The sequence below is a fragment of the Colias croceus genome, chromosome 1 (assembly GCF_905220415.1).
Source record: "Colias croceus chromosome 1, ilColCroc2.1".
Taxonomy (NCBI): domain Eukaryota; kingdom Metazoa; phylum Arthropoda; class Insecta; order Lepidoptera; family Pieridae; genus Colias; species Colias croceus.
This window is the reverse complement of record NC_059537.1, coordinates 11172756-11190401: the sequence shown is the minus strand read 5'-3', so window position 1 is coordinate 11190401 and position 17646 is coordinate 11172756. Positions and strand designations below refer to the sequence as shown.

Genomic DNA, 17646 nt, shown 5'->3' with positions numbered 1-17646 from the left:
TTTTATTTGGTATTTGTATAATAAGTAAAAGCATTTGTTAAGTTGATTAAAACATTACCTTGTCTGTTGTCTAATTGAAGTTTGATACTGGTTTTGGTTGGATATCTGTGAAACAATTTTTTGTAAATATAAGCTTTACATAAACACAAATTAGGCGACTTTTTAAATAAAAGACCGGTATGGAATATCTCATAATATAATGTTATTCTATATTACTTTCACAAATAAAAAGTTACAGTTTCCTTGCTGAACATGTATTGTACGAATACCTTTCAATATGAAACTTGTAAGTAACAAAAGGTAATTTTATTCCAAACAGATATCAAATCCTTACCTGTCCTTGTATTAAAGCATCATCGTAGTCGTCAGGGAGCACAGGTCTCGGCGTGTATGTCTCAACAGGTCGGCGAGCCGGCGCGGGCGGCGGCGTGCCGCGGTACGTTTGCTGCACTGCCGGGCGGAGCGAGGCTGGGTTATATTGCTGCTCATAATCTGCCAACACCGTACCGTCCTCCCGTTATTGCGTAAGTGCCCATACCATTGCTTTTAAATGTGTTATGGATGTGGAAGGGAAGTGACGTGGTGCGTAGGTCGGATAGGTAATATTAGGTAGCTAGGATGCTTTTGTATGTACATTTTTCCGTTTTATGTAAAGTGATTGACACTTGAGATAAGTAGCCTAGTAATATCCAGCTTAATAGTTTTAAACAGTTATTGTGAATTGTGACAATATATCATTAGATTTAAGATATATAGTCGAAGATACCCATTAATATCATGTTTTATTTACATGTCTTATATTTACATAATATCTCGATTTACCACAATTATAAGGTTATTATTTTAAGATATGAAACATATCTTATTAGTATTTTAAAACCCATTATCATTATTAAATACCACGTACCTACCTATATTTTCGTGACTCGTGCTTTATACAGAGTAACCTCATTTAAACTCATTTCAAGTAAACTCATTTCTTACCTGTGTCTTTGTACAATTCACCATCTTCATCGTACACAGCATAATATGGATCGTATTGGTCAGGTATGTAAGCTTGAGAACCATTGTATAGCATTTTTGGTCGTGGGCTAGCGGAATATGAGGATGGTGTAACACTTTCCGTTGGCTCCAAGCTGTAAACGATTTTCAAGTCGTACACTTTGTTCGAACTTATTAAAGTTGCCAAAGTATGTACAAAGCTTATATAAATATAAATATCGTCATGTTAATATAGTCTAGTCACCATGTCATTGGTCATAGTTACAAGGAAGAAGTACAAGTGGTAAGTGTTATTATAGTAAGAAATATATTAAGTTAGTGTCAGTGCGGTTCAAACCATTTAAATGTACTCTTAAATAATTTATACACTGCTCATACAGTCGTCAATTTTTACCTGTTTGTTTTGTCATCGTGACCAGTCTTTGTGTATCGTGTTTCTTGTCGTAAGCTGTCAGATGGAGTTGTTGATTTCATTTCTGCTACAATGTTGTGGTGACGTATTTTACCTCTGGTTTGTCTCGTGTCCTCAGTTTGACTTGACGCATCTTTAACAGTGGTTGGCTTAGCTAATCTATGCCTTACTGTATAAGGCCTCAATGTTGTTTGATTTAAGTATTTCGGTGGTCTTAATGTATAAGGATTTTCGTTATTAATTGGTTTTCGAATATGAACAGTACGATTGCGTGAAACATGATGTATCATTGCAATATCGTTAAGTTCGGGACGCACATCATTAGGTGTCACATAATCCATCATAACAGGAACAGGTATTTTACCATTTATATTTTTTAATGATTGTTTAAAAGGTGTCTTAGTTATATCAGATACGTCATTATGGTTTTTAGTCACACTGTCGTGCTGATATGAATTATAATTTATCGGTCTACGTAGTGGAGGTCGAGAGAGTACTGTGGTCTGTGCATTTACTTTGTTTTCATTTAAATCGTCATATTCTTCGTAATTTTGAGCCATTGGTGGTCGTTGCGGCTTAACTTCAGAACTAGGCATATATTTAGGTTTAACAACGGGTTCATAATAATATTGATCGTCTTCGTCGTCATAATAGTAATCAATCATTTCTGGAGATGGCTTTGGAATAGGTTTACGTTTAGGCGGCGCAACGGTTGTAGTAGTCGTGGTTGTTGAAGTTGTACTAATAACTGGATTTCTAACTGTTTCTGGTGCTCTCGTTATCACTTGCGGAGAAGGACGAAAACTTTGTTTAAACAAACTTTCTAAATTTGGTATATCGGAAACATAATTCGGTCTAAGAGTAGATTTTAAAAATTGTGAATACTCCGTAGACGGGTTATTCCAATACTGCTGAAGAGCAGCTAATTGTTGACCAGCTAATGTTGTAGAAGGTTTAGGAGTTGACTGCTTATACGTAAAAACAAACGGATGATTAGGCTTTATCGTTGACGATACAAAGGGATTTTCACTAGAAACGAAAGGCGAAGGATGATTTAAGAAATTTGTATTCCTTGTACTAGAGATGAGTGCGTTATTTGTTACGGTAAAGAATGGTTTTTGGGTAACCTCTTGTAAATATTGTGCTTGATTCTTCGGTGAAGTACTTCGTGATTCATTGATATTTTGAAATGGCGTATCAAAGTTGTGAGTCAAAGGTAATTGACGATCATCTTTAAAATTCGGTGGCTTTATTTTCACATGTTGATTATTTTGTGAATTGGAGGTTAGTTGAAATTGTTGAGGTGTCGAAGAATGAACAACACCTAAATGCGTTGAAGGTGTAAATGGCTTTGGAGTGCTGATTACTTTATATGTAGAAGATGCGGGAAATGTTAACCTTTGGCCTTGGGAAGGAGTAGAAGAAAATCCATCAGTGTACAAAATTTTAGGTTTGTTTGTTGTTATTCCCACAACAGAATAGTGGCTCTCTCTCAGTTTCGTAAGAAAGTCCTCAAAATTAAAATCAGGCCTTGCGAATGGATTGTCAATATTAGCATACTTATGTTTAGGGTGTTTATACTCATGGGGTATTTGAGAAGAAATTGGTCTAAAGTTTGTTCTTTTATCATTTGAAACTTCTTCTGATTCATCTTCATCTTCGTCTGATTCTTCATCTTCATCATCGTACTCTTCATCAGCCTTAGGAGGCCTGATATTAACAGTATTTTGATCATTTGCATTACTAAATTTATTTGGTTGACCATTAGCGATTTGATAATTCGAATGATATTTACCAGGGGCAATCGTTGAAGAAGCGTGTACAGGTTTTCCAGTAACTAATGTACTAGATAACTGAGAAGAGTCAGAATAAGAAGGGTATTTTGGAGTTACTGTTTGATATATGTACTGTCCGTTCGGATTAAAATTATGATGCTTATTTTGATTATTCTGGTTATTATTGTAGAAACCACCCGATAAAGACGAAAATGGATTATCATTGTTACGAAGTGATGAAATTGGTGGACTTTTTGTAATAATTTGAGTGTTTATATTTGTTGGAGATTGTTTTTGCTTTGGTATATCCGGTAAACTAGGTTTAAACGGTCGTTGGGATTGAAAATTATCGGTCTGATATGAAAGGTATGAATTGCCTGTTGGAAAATAGTTACTCGGCGCAGATGGAGTACGCTGAACGTTACTTAAGTCGTCATTATTGTAAACTTGTTGGTACCGAGAACTTTGAATATTTGGATTGTAATTGGGGTTATACTGTTGCAAATCGACATATTTTATCTGTTTCGTATTCGGCCAACTTTTGATAGGAGTTTTATAACCATTTTTTGAGTAATATCTAACTTGTCTCTTCCCTCTCTCATTTTCTTCAAGTTGCTCGTCATTGTAATCCAGTATAGATTCAGTATCAACTTCAATATATTCCATCGTTTGATCGTTATCATTTCTATCAACAATATGAGAATTGTTTTTAGAGCTAGAATCTGGAGCACTATCAACAATATCACGCTTTCGCCTAGAATGAATCTTTTCTCTTATTTCATCAGTTTCAATTTCGTTAGTCATGAAGTCAACAAGTCTGTCAGAAGTTTCAGTCACGTTTTCGTGAGTAGGTCCACTGAAATTATCATAATTATATTATTTAGTCATTAAATGTTTAGTCTTTATATGAATCTTGGTAAATATGCAATTAAAACTTGTCAATTAGTGATTTATATACCTGTAAGTTTGAGGTGCAGGGGTGGCGGATTGCGCTCTTCTTTCGTCAACCTGAGTGCCAAATGAAAATGATCCGATTTTACTGTTCTGATTTATTGAAGCGGGAATAATGTTTGCGTTCAGTGTTCGTCCAGAGGAAATAGGTTGCGCTGCGTAGCCGTCTCTATCCTTTTGAACCTGTCCTATAGTAGAGGGTTGTCCTCTGTATACTCTCTGTTGTCTGTCGGTCTCGATTTCTTCGACTGGTGGAAGTTGATCTTCTACCTCGGCATATAATTGTTGTTGCTGTAAAATTATGTTTAAATTGTTAGTTAAAGTTTCAAATTAAATTTAATTATATCTGTTATGATATGATTATTATGTTAGTTGAAAGTTATGATAATCCTAAAATGGTGAGCATAAAGCAGGACATAAATAGTTAATATCGAATATAATAATCGTTCATAAAGTGTTGTTTTATTGGAAAATGAATTAGTAGATATTTCTCACTATGAATTAGTAATCTCACTTTTTCGTATTCTTCTCGTCGGCTGTACTTAGGCTGGCCTCGTGAAGTGACAATAGGGTTGGGCTGAACTCGCGGCGGCGGTGGGGGATTGCGGCGGGGCGGGGGAGGCGGGGGTGGCTCTCTCTCGTTCAGTCGCTCCAAGTCTTCGGCTACCACGGCGCCAGTGGCGTCGCAACCGACGTTGCGCGGCCAATCACATGTTTGGAGTTCGTGGCTGGAAGTAATTGAAGCACAAATTAAAAATAAATATTTCTTTGAAAATTATGCTACTGTCAAATAGAAATGGTTACTGGGTAATGGTACCCTAAGAAAAAAAAAGAACGGTTTATACCCTTGTACCTGTACATATTATTAAAAATTGAAATGAATGTTTATTAACGTTGTCCGTTATTATGTTAGCTGATGCAAAGTAAATTCAAAATCCTCACCTGTACATCAGACCACCAGTGCAAGATTCAAGCAGCGCGCCACCAAACACGCACACATAGTACAGGGTACAGTCGGTAGGGTGAGGGTAGTAGCCGAACTCCTCGGGGCAATCGAAGTCTACCTCCCTTTTGATGCTTGCCGCGACCGGAACGCTCCTGATCGGGCCAGAGCGCTGCCGGGAACGGTCGTGTGCCCCAAAACATTCTGAAAATTAATAAAATTGTTTCAGAACACTGGCAAATTTTGTTAATTTTAGACATGTAGGTACAGTAGAAAGGTATAAGGAAGGAAAAAGTTGCAAGTTGCAACATTAATTTATGACTGAATCTAGCACTAATTACACATATCGACCTAAATCAAGGAGGAAAAGCGGTCTTAAAACATTAAAGTTAACCCACTTTTGGTTAACCTATGCTACAGATAAATTGCTTAAAATTTAAGTACTAAATAGAAAATTGAGTAATTTTTCAACAGTTGCACACTTCATGATAATCCGACAAAATGTTGTAAGCGTGTAATTAAAAGTCTTCCCTAATCTAATTAGATCTTGATAATGCTCTACTATTGCATTTTCCGGCCTTGCAGCTATTGCGTTATTTAGCTCTCTATTTTAAATAAATAATCCTTACAGATAAGATACAGATTTACATATCCTAATATCTCTTAGTACATGACTATTTCTTCGGTCAAATCTTAACGGAGATGGTTAGATAGTCACTCTATACGAATAGTACAAAGCTGACGTATTAGTTTGTTTCAACGCTAAAACGTCAGGAACGAGGGAACCGATTTCAAAATTTCCGTGTTGGATAACCCATTTATCGAGGGCGGCTACAGGCTATAATATATCATCACGATAAGAAAAATTGGAGCTGAGCAGTGTGACTAATTTAACCGCACAACTAGTTAACTGATATTAAAGAGAACTCCTTAAATCCAGATACAACACAATTGAAGACACATTTTACAGCATAAGGGAAAGCGACATTCGCAATTAGAGTTTATCTCACATCAAATGAGGGATGTGCATTAGTTATCACGTTTGGGAAGTGTCACGTTGTCGCAATCACGACGGTGGGATTTGGAACGACGTCACATCTCACGTATTATACATTTCACGCGGGAAATTACGTGTAAACGTCCTTTATACAGCTTTAGTTTGTCGCTTGTATGAGAAAATAATTTGTAATAAAATGACTTTGAATTATTGTGTAAGTGTTTTGTGCAAAATTATCAATTCAAAATCATTAATTTAGTTGTATTTTGACTTAATTCAGATCTGTACCGATTCCGACACACTAAAACAGTTATTAAAATAAAAAAGAATCAATATTTTCCACGATTTATTGTAATTAAGTAGTAAAGTAAAATGTGGTTAAAATAATTTCTTATACATTATTTTTATTTACGTTTCTTTTATTGAATCGTATGTACTTAAATAATATTTACACTTCCTTGAACTATACGTTTGTTTTCAGGTGGGGGCTTTATATTTTTGATTATGTTTCTTATAAAAAATAAATGTATATTATATCTTTTTTTTTGTGTAAGGTGTTTCTCAATGTTAGCCAGAAGGGCTTCTACATTTTAACGCGGACGCGGTATATTATATCTGTAAATTAGCACAAATCAAATTAGCATTTTGATATTATGAATAATTAATGCTTCTTACGCAGGAAATTACTTAAGGCATTTAAGGTAATGTGACATTTTATAAAAGTTTAAGATGACGGTTGCAAAAACTTGATTAAATACCACATTCAATACATACTTGCATAATGCATTATATTTATAACCAAGCTCAAAATTGTAGATACATAGTCGTATAAAAATCGAGATTAATTCGCAATAGTCGTGACAATATGCTGATTCAAAAAAAAATATGATTTATTTTAATTATTGTTGAAACGTTTAAAAGATATTGATAATAATAAAAGTATAGACTAAAAATCAGCACTGCAACTGAATTGCTCTACCTTTTTTAAGAGCATTGCTTTCTTAATTCTTAAAAGAAGTCATTATATATTAATTCAATCATACTTCACAAAAATTAGCGTCTCTTATTATTTAATAGTGTTTAAAAGTGTCATTATTGGTAACATACATGTCGCACATTTTCTAAATGCCTAGAAGTTTTTATCATAAAAACCATAGCGAAGTACGAGGATACCTCGTATTAAGACAGTGTAACAAAAAAGAGGTTACTAAACATAAACACACGTATTTGCATACTAACAAGCGCGCTGTAACACCAATTATCGAACAAAGAAATCGATAGAGCTGTTGCAACGTCAATATCGAAATCAATCAACTAATTCGATGAACGTGACTTAGGGCGTAAGTATTCAAAGTTCTCTTCATAACTAGAACATGCCCATAATGATTGTATGGAAAATGGAGGGTTATTTGGTTACATTATGACGCAATATCCTCAGGCATTTTTGAGGCCTTCATTGAAAATAATGGATCGGTTTTGTAAGAAAATAAAATGCATAGAGACTTCATCTTTTAGAGAGTTACATTAAAACATGATTTTACAAATTATATCATATGAAATTTCATTCCAATAATCAGCTTATAATTATTCTAAAAGGTATTATTATAATTTCTACGTTTTGTTGAAGGATTTTTTATTTTTTAATATCAAATATATGTTGCTAAATTAGCATATAACAACTCATAAGAGCATTGACTTTATTTTCTTTGCGTAAGTCTGTTTAAGTCTTATTCTATTTGTAGCAAAAAAGGTTTAACTATTTTGTTGTGGGCAGCAAAAAGTGATTTGGCCGGTATTGCTCGTAATTTACATTCCTTTAGATCTCGAAAGCAAATGCTTTAGTTTTACACTTTACTTTTACATTAATACGCCTACAATTATCGAGAAGTCCTAAACATTGGAATTGATGGGTTGTTACTTTTTAATTGGAATTAAAACGAACCTTATTGGAACCTTTTAAGTTTTATGGATGAAGAGGCATTCGAAATTGTAAACAATATAAATTCCGGTCGAATGCTCATTAGTTTAATCAATTTATTACTGGTGCAGCTATACTATAGATACTCTATATGTTTCAATGTATTCTATTATATAATTATTTCGACCTTATGTGTATTATGAATGAATTAACTAGAAATTGGCTTTTACACCTCAAGAACACAAAGTGTAGGTAACGACTACAATAGATTCAGCCGTCTTTTCTTATTTGACAACCGTATAAAAATTATGTATTTTTTTCTTTTCACAATTGAGCGTTCATATCCTTAAATCAAATTTCTTCAAATTAATAGCAATACTATTTTGAATTGAAAATTACTAAAAGACTTGTATGAAGACATAACCAATACATTATTTGCGTCCATTCTAATAGCAAATAACAGTAATTTATAGGTCGTTAAAAGCGTAGTAGTGTAGGCGAGGTAGCCTTTAGGATACACAGTGCGGAGTAGGCGATGACAGCCACTATTACATTATGATTTATATTTTACACAGGCTAACGTGCAACACGCATTGCTATATAACGCCTTATTTATTAACAAATACATTTTTCATAGGCAAATATATTTTAAAGGTGACGGCCTCCTTCGTACAGTGGTTAAAAAGCATGAGTTGACCGTTGACTTCGGGTTGATTTCGTTGGGGACTAACTCTTTGCTGAACCTAGAAGGCTGTTGAGAAAATTATCAGTGAAATATATAAAAGTATCTTCTCCATACTCCACTAAGGGAAACCTGAATTCTGATCGAATTATTCTCAAGGCAGGATGAATATTAATTAAAAATCATATTAAAATGAGTATTAATTTCTAGGAAACGTTACACATTTGCTCAATATTCCGTGCGAATACCATTCTTTAGTTCATTATACATTATACTAATACACAAGCATTAAATTTAAGTACACCTTTTGCATTATATTGTCAAATATTGCCCAAGATCATTATAACAACAATCAAAACGTGCAGACTAGGCGTGTCTCGCTGACCTTTAACTAAAACCTATCTTACACCTGTATCATTGAAAGCAATGCCTATTTGCAGTTTACAATACCTATAATGATACCTACGTCAAAAATAGCCTTGATTTCTGCTCCAATTAATTATTAATAACATTCGCGGGTGCATTTCTGAATCGAACGTTCGTGAATGTTCTAGAACCAAATCACCTTTAAATAAATATAGATTTAATAATAAATTGGAGGAGGGTTGTTCATCTTGTGTCCATAGAATATTTTTTGGTGACTTTCTAGTTGGAAGGAGGAAACTAGTGTTCTATTTCATACCACGACTTTTTTGTGTTGTCAAAAGTCCAAATTATGTTGTGTCAAAAGCCAGTCATGATTACTTTGATACGTATATAATATGTAGAAGTATGAGCTCTCATTCATAATATTGTCGTGATATTATAGTATAGCATTAAAATTTTGCCACACATCGTTCGTTCCAACATTTTGTCAAATTACGCTCTAAATTGTACAAAATTGCTCCAATCTTTCGTCTAATAGTCACTACATCCATAATTAGCCTCTTGGCACATAACATTTAGTATCACACGTGTCAAGAATAAGGCAGTGATGAAAATGATCTTTCCCACCTTAAGATCAAGTGACGTAATGTATTAGACTTGATGACATTTATGTTCCCTATTTGCAATGATAATTATTACAACATAGCGAAGGGCATTTGCTGAAGCTTTTATAAAATGATTGATGATAAAAACTGAGTAGATAGAGAGAAAATAACAGAATACGTACGTATTCTGATATTTTTACAGAAAAATAACAGAATACGTACGTATTCTGATATTTTTACAGAAAAAGTGAACATGTCCACGTAAAATGCCCAAGTGGTCAAATTAGAATACCTATTCCGTATTACCAGACCTTTAGACCATTTTCTATCATTCAGTTCGTAATATTTGATGCGCTTTTGTTGATTAAAAAAAATACATTCTATTGATCTTATCTATAAATCAGCTCGTTTGCGAGAGTCGTCAAGAATTTTACTTATCAAGGTACGGTAAAGCTGGTAGAAATATGTGAAACTTGCATTAATTAGTAGGATTTCAATGTGATTTGCTTAATATAAAATAGGTTATTGAACCAATGAAGTGTATCGACTTGTATGAAGTTGTTTGCATTAATTTGCGACTAACTAATTAGTAGGTATAGGTAATAGGTATATTTCCAAATATCCGTTCCCCTTTCCGTATTCCTTAATAAATACCGGAAAATATAATTGGCAATTTCGTAGAAAATGAGAAATACCGATGTTATTATTATATAAACATCTATCATGTATACAATAAACATTTGCGAAATTGAGTTGTTCCGTGTCTGCTGAATAAGGATTAGGTTTTAGAAGTTAGTTAATTGATAATGTTTTCTAATACTGCAAGGAAAAAGCCATAGAGCACCGAACGTCATTTTCGCTGTAGCGTGGAGAAAAAATGACCTTAATACATAGTCATTTAAAATCCTTTTAAAAGCCAAGAAAACTTTAAAATCATTACCTATCTTACCTAATGACGTATGCATTGCAGATTATAGGTATGTCCTATAATATTTATTTATTTTATTTTATAATGTACCATATTAAGTAGTAAGAATGTATATTAAATCCCTTTTTATAATTGAATTCAAATTTGGAACCTTGGAAAAATCATAATTTGAACCATTCAATAACAGCGATGTTTAACATATTAACATTAATATTAAGATTAACCTTGATAGAAAAACCACACAAGCTCATTTACATCACAATAATTACTTTTAACAGGTAGTACTTTATTTTTTATTTCATTTTTAAATGCTAAGTACTTCCCGAGGTAAGATTATATGGTAAATAGTATCCTGGGTAGTTAAATTTATTATATATTAGCTCGTTATTATATAGATCAGTTGAAACTCGAAATCCTTGACATTTTACTTCCATGTACGATTATCTTATGTACTGCAATTACACTATCCATTGAAGTTTATGAACGAAGAAATTCCGGTAAAGTGGGTATATATTTTAATCTTGATCATTTTTATAATACATTTATTTAAATTATTTTAATCGCTATTAAGGTAAACGACAAATTCATAAAGCAATTCATGGAATTATTATGCAATCATACATTGTTATGTAGAAGTGTTCTCAGAAGTGTTCTTCTGTAAGTTAAAAGTATGTACCATGAAAAGCTCCTTCGAAATGTTCGAAAAGACTCTGATTAAATATTATTATTATTCATTTATTAAGCATAAAAGTTCCTACATAATAGTGTGCACGCATTACCACTGCTTATTATCAGCTTCAAATATTTGTCCTAAAAACAGTAAAGCAATCGACTCTACAAATTCATTGAATAACTACATAATCTACATTCTACACGTTCATGCTATCATTGTTTATCCTTTACAAAGCTTTAACTCCAACTTGCAACACAAAATGCCACACTATTACGCCATTGACAAGTGGGCGCAGGCGCAGTGGCCAACCTGACTCCTGCCGGTGAAACCATTCGGAATCGTGACTAACGCAATGCCCAAACAATCGGTCCACTTCAGTGACAAATAAACAAAACGCTTGTCAAATTATGTAATTGTTCCGGCTAGATTGACCTATATTTTAGAGACGGAAGTTGAGTTTCAACAGAGAGATATTTTTGCGTCAGGTTGATATTTCTATTTTTAACGTTTGCAATAATTGAAATGCACTTTTCCTCGTCCCACTTATTTAGCCTACTGTGATTCCTATCGAATTAAACTATGGATCAATACAACATATTTTATAAAATATTGTGCTCTATGTATAAATTCATGTAGGCTTATAAGTCTGCACTGGAGCTAAAGCTCCTCCCTTGCGCCATCTATGAAATCTACATTATTTTCATTACGCACTACCTACTATAGTTTCTCAGGTAAATAATAAATCCATCCATCAGAATGGAGCGCTATTTTACAGCCATTGCCTCACCCTACCCTGGCTTAAACACTATCAGGTACTATTACGCTGTATTACATCAAATACGTAAGACACGGAGATAATTTGCACTTATCTGTTCTAATTAGAATACAACTAGTTGTTAGCTGTCACGAGCGACTTAATCGTGACTAGAAACGAATTTGCAGTGAAATGGATCGCTTTCAAATTATATAAATCGGACCAGATTATACTCTTGCACTATACGTAATTGGTATATTCTATAAGTAATAGGTTTACTTCGGTTACCTACATTTCTTACTGCATTTGCAAATACTAAGCGCCAAGTCTTGTTTTGTTGACGTAAAACTAGATGTTTGTATTAGCAGTGCAAATCTTAACCCGTTTTCCTTCAAAACTATTGCAGTATTTACTGACTAACCATACTTACCTACCTGCCCCCCTAGCCAAGTGGCTTTCTGTTAGCGTAGCGTTCAATAGAATAGACTACGAATGTATGAGATTGACGTAAGCTGTAGATACGTTTGTCTACAGCTTACGTCAATCTCATACATTCGTAGTCTATTCTATTGAACGCTACGCTTATCTACAGCTTACGTCAATCTCATACATTCGTAGTCTATTCTATTGAACGCTACGCTAACAGAAAGCCACTGGCTAGGGGGGCTGTTTTCCTGATATTACACTAAAGGAAATTTGTTTTAAATTAAACCTTCGAAAAAATAATATAGATCTGAATGGATCTATAATTTTAATGGGATATTTATCCCATAAAAAATAAAAAATAAAAAATTATATACAATAAAAAATTCGTAGCAGTTGTAAGTATATTGTATGTTTCCAACTTTTCAGTTGTTCTGGACAATATGATACAATATGAACGATATCAGTCATAACAAGATTATGTAAAAACATAGATTTGATTTGCTAATTGAGTCATTGTAGGCTCTATTATATTGTATGGAATACACGTTAGCATAAATTGACTCTACTAGCGTGGTAACCAGCCTATATTTAAATAATTAAAAAAATATTACTGCACCTTTTACTTATTAGTATTAACGTTGTTAGTAATAACCTTAACAATAAAAGTAATAACCTTATTAGTAATAACGTTGAAAACATTTATATGTTAGGTGATTTTAATTCTCATCCTAATCAACCCTTCTGGAACGAACTTGTTGATTTTTGTTCGGATGAATCCTGGGTTTGTGCTGATGTACAAAAACTGGGTTTAAATTCAAACATTTTCACCTATAAAAGTGATATTAATGGCAGTTTGAGATGGTTGGACCATTGTATTGTATCACAATCGGCTTGGAAAACAGTACTTGATGTTAACGTAACTCGTGATGTCTTCTGGTCTGATCATTTACCTCTCATTGTCAGGTGTGATCTTAATTTAGTTGTCCCAAAAATAGTACCGGATGTATATGTCGGTCACAATACTACCCAATGGGGTAATAGATGCACTAGGCAAATAGATGAATATCATGAGATATGTCATAGTCAGCTTAGAAACATTTCGTTTCCAGAATCACTTGTATCTTGTAGTGGAAAAATGTGTACAAATTCTGCTCATAAACGTATACTCGACGATATGTATATCAAAATTATTAAAGTTCTTTCCCATGCTGCAGCTGCCACTCATATGGCTAATAAAAACTCTAAGGGTCATATAGTTGGTTGGAATAAGCACGTTCGTAGCGCGCACTGTGATGCTCGGTTGAAGTATTATACTTGGCTGTCGCATAATAAGCCGAAAGCAGGCAGAATTTATGAGGATATGTGTCTCAGCCAAAAGATATTCAGGAGTCGTCTGAGATGGTGTCAAAAGCATCAGGACACAATAAAGATGGACATGATAGCCTCTCATAGAGCAGCCAAGAATTTCTCAAAATTTTGGAAAGATTCGAACAAACTGAATATACGACCGAGTTTACCAGTGTGCGTTGCGGGCTGTAACGATGAAAAAGAAATAGCCGATATGTTTAGAAGCCACTTTAGTGTATCATCTCCGTTGGGCCCGGCGTCTCAGAGGTTCGAACCTAAGACCGGAAGTGATACAGACTTATTGCATTTCACTTCAAAACAGGTTACAGAAGCTATAAAAAGGATGTCAGGGGGCAAATCGCCAGGTCACGATAGTCTCAGCGTCGAACATCTGAGATATGCTGGTGTGCATTTACCTAGAGTTTTGTCCATGTTTTACTCCCTTTGTGTGAGCCATGCGTACTTACCTAGAGATATGACGAAAACTATAGTGGTTCCTATTATTAAAAATAAAACGGGTGATATCTCCGACCACACCAACTATAGACCTATCTCGCTCGCTACCATTATAGCGAAAATCTTGGATAGTTTGCTTAATGATGAGCTCAGCAAAACACTAAAATTTAATGACGCACAATTTGGTTTTCAGCCAGGGCTGTCTACAGAAACAGCTATTTTAAGCCTAAAGCAGACCGTAAAATATTACACGTCGAAAAATACTCCGGTGTACGCTTGCTTTCTCGATCTTTCTAAAGCTTTTGATTTAGTTTCTTATGACCTCTTATGGGAGAAGATGGAGAAAGCGGGCGTGCAACGTGAGCTTCTTCTTACTATGCAGTTCTGGTATGAGAGCCAAGTGAACAACGTCAAATGGGGGAACAAGCTATCTGAGCCGTATAAGCTGCAGTGTGGTGTTAGACAGGGTGGACTGACCTCCCCAAAGCTCTTCAATTTGTATGTGAATGAGCTGATTGCGGAGCTAAGCAGTAAACCAGTGGGTTGTTGGGTAGATGGTGTTAGTGTAAATAATATCAGCTATGCCGACGACATGGTGTTACTGGGTCCTTCTGCTGGTTCTATACGGGAGCTGCTGCACTGTTGCGAGAAATATGCGGCTAGGCATGGACTCATATACAATGTGGCTAAATGTGAATACCTCATATTTAAAGCTCCTCGTAAATGCGTCAAATACGACCCCGTAATTACCCTAAATGGGAAAATACTAAAAAGGGTGTCGCAATTTAAATATCTCGGGCACTATGTTACTGAGGACCAACAAGATCGGTTAGACATTGAGCGAGAACGTAGAGCGCTGGCGGCGCGCTGTAACATGCTTGCTCACAGATTTGCTCGCTGTAGTGAGGAGGCTAAAATATCTTTATTTAAGGCGTATTGCCAAACTCTCTACACGGGCAGTCTGTGGTGCAACTATACAGATAAAGCTCTTAGGGCTATTAGAGTACAGTATAACAATGGATTTAGGATGCTGTTGCGTCTGCCGCGATATTGCTCAGCTTCGAGTATGTTCGCTCAAGCGCAAACTGACAGCTTTCCCGCGCTAATAAGAAAAAAGACTGCTTCTTTGCTGAAAAGATTTCGCGGCAGCAGCAATAGCATCCTGAAAGTGTTGTGCGATAAGGTGGATTCGCCTATTTTGGAGCACTTCCGTAAAGTTCTAATAATAAATCATAAGTAGTATTGTGTTTTTAATTTTTATGTTCTTGTTTAATGGTAATTGTTAATGAATTTTTTATCAACTGAAAATTAATATAATTCAAAATTAAATTAAGCACTATTATATTGACTAGAATAAAATTATGTATTGTTACTAACATAGGTATAAGAATATTGTTACTAACAAGTGGACCATTGATGTTACAGTGAATAAATGAATTATTATTTACAACAGACGTTCAGAAAACTGAGGTTTTTAATTTGTAGCCCCATTTTTGTAGGATACAATTAAAATAAAGTTACCTACTTAAAGATACTTCCCTGCTTAGAAAAAAGGTCTATCTTCATAAAATCTTATTATTTTATCTTAAACAGATGTAGTAAAAGTTATGAGATATTATTAACATGTGCTAAGTACTTAGACACATGCTTCTAACAATTTTATGTAAAGTTGTGCAATTATTACATAAGTTAACTTGACCTACGACTTATTGACCGATTAATCTCATCATTGCTCATCAAGTTAACCTCTAAGTGACATTAAGTTTATGGCCTTAAACTAAAAAAGTGTGTACTTTGACGATAATGCCTGTTTAGATATTATTACAAGTATGTTAACCTAAATGATAAATCGTATTACTTCATGAACCGTACGGGATTAAAAGTAATTTTATTCAAAAATGAAAAATAAAGTAAACATTATTAGAAATACACGAAAGTAATCTGAAAGAATTAGAAAGTTGCACAAAATCACATATTCTTCATAACAAGAACAAGACAAAATTAAAACGATAGGCTCTATATATAATAAAAGTATCGAAACAAAAGAAATCGCGAATTTAAACAATATACAGTATTATCTTCTATCATTAAATTGACAATAACATTAATTAGCTAACAGATACCATTTAAAATATTATTTAATATGCCACCATATCTACATATTTGACCTTACCTAGAATCCTATTTATCTAAATGTCGACGTCAATCAATACTAAACGATATCTTCTTTCTTATAACAAATCAAATAGATTTTCACAATAAGAAATTATATAACAACATGATGTAGTACTTTAAATAGCTAAACGGCAATTAAGATTTCTTATTTTGCAAGGAAAACCTACTCGTTTGTTGTTAGTTTAAAAGTTCACTGCTGACTTTTGACCCTAACCCGCACTTTGCCTCTACTTGTAAAGATATTATATTGATTAATTCTATATGTTCTGTCAATTGTAGGTCAAATTGTTTCACTGAGGGAGACATAACCAAAGCAGTCACTTCAAACATTGATTGAATAGGGCTTCATCTACTATTCACTTTTAAGCTATATTTTAGTGCCTATAGTTTTTTTTTTTTTTTTTTTGTATGGTGTTTCTCAATGTTAGACAGAAGGGCTTCTACATTTTAACGCGGACGCGGGGGTGAACTGAAGGTTCACCCTGGTAGCGACATGCACAAGGGCGTCCCCCCTTGACGGGGACCACGAACCTCGGCTTGAGCTGTCGCTTGAGTGGAGGAGGCCAGAAGGGCCCTAATCGGACGGGAGTGCCTATAGTGAGATTGGCTATGACTTAGAGCTATGTAAGTACTACCTACACTTTACATTCGTGAATCAAAAAAAAACTTTAACGTTATAAAGACATCAAATGAAAACAATTTTTTAATTCGACTTCGTTTCGTTTACTACTACTACTCTACTCTACCATAAATTGAAATTTGGACCTGGTTTTTCTATGTTACAACTCAGTTCAAATATATATTCACAATATTTAAGGCTATAGGTAAAAAATAACTACTAAAACTGTGTACAATCCCGCAAACCTCCATCAACAAACAAATACATTAAACGGTAATCATCATTGTAAACAATGCAACGCCTAAACGAACATTAATGCGCTAAAACAAACGCAAATAAACCGTCATTAACTCGAAAATAAGATAATTCTCTAGCATTCACCAACATTACAGACACAATAAATCATGGATAGCCTTGGGACTGATTTGACATAACCCAATGGCAAAACAAACCAACTAAAACCGGCTACTCACCTGCCTGCAGCAGGGGCAATATTGGACTTGCACCCTTATTGGTTCTCTAATTGTGATGTGTATAGGCAAGCAGGGGCAATTTATAGAACCTGGTGAAATTGCTTCGACCGCCGTGCAACCTAGATTGTTCCAATATTGCCCCTG

General features: G+C 34.4%; 1 protein-coding gene across 6 annotated transcripts in view; it reads right to left on the bottom strand.

The window, feature by feature from the left end:
* Positions 1 to 17646, bottom strand: part of LOC123691260 (mucin-4) — a 79448-nt gene that overhangs the window by 8720 nt on the left and 53082 nt on the right. For 5 of the 6 annotated variants that reach the window (XM_045635572.1, XM_045635564.1, XM_045635599.1 and 2 more), the window contains exons 2-7: positions 5083 to 5287; positions 4655 to 4868; positions 4148 to 4431; positions 985 to 1136; positions 335 to 492; positions 59 to 105 (exon numbers count right to left, since the gene is read on the bottom strand). In XM_045635572.1, the coding sequence (XP_045491528.1) occupies positions 59 to 105; positions 335 to 492; positions 985 to 1136; positions 4148 to 4431; positions 4655 to 4868; positions 5083 to 5287 (1060 nt within the window). The remainder of the gene's footprint in view (positions 1 to 58; positions 106 to 334; positions 493 to 984; positions 1137 to 4147; positions 4432 to 4654; positions 4869 to 5082; positions 5288 to 17646) is intronic. The other variant, XM_045635580.1, reaches the window with a different exon arrangement.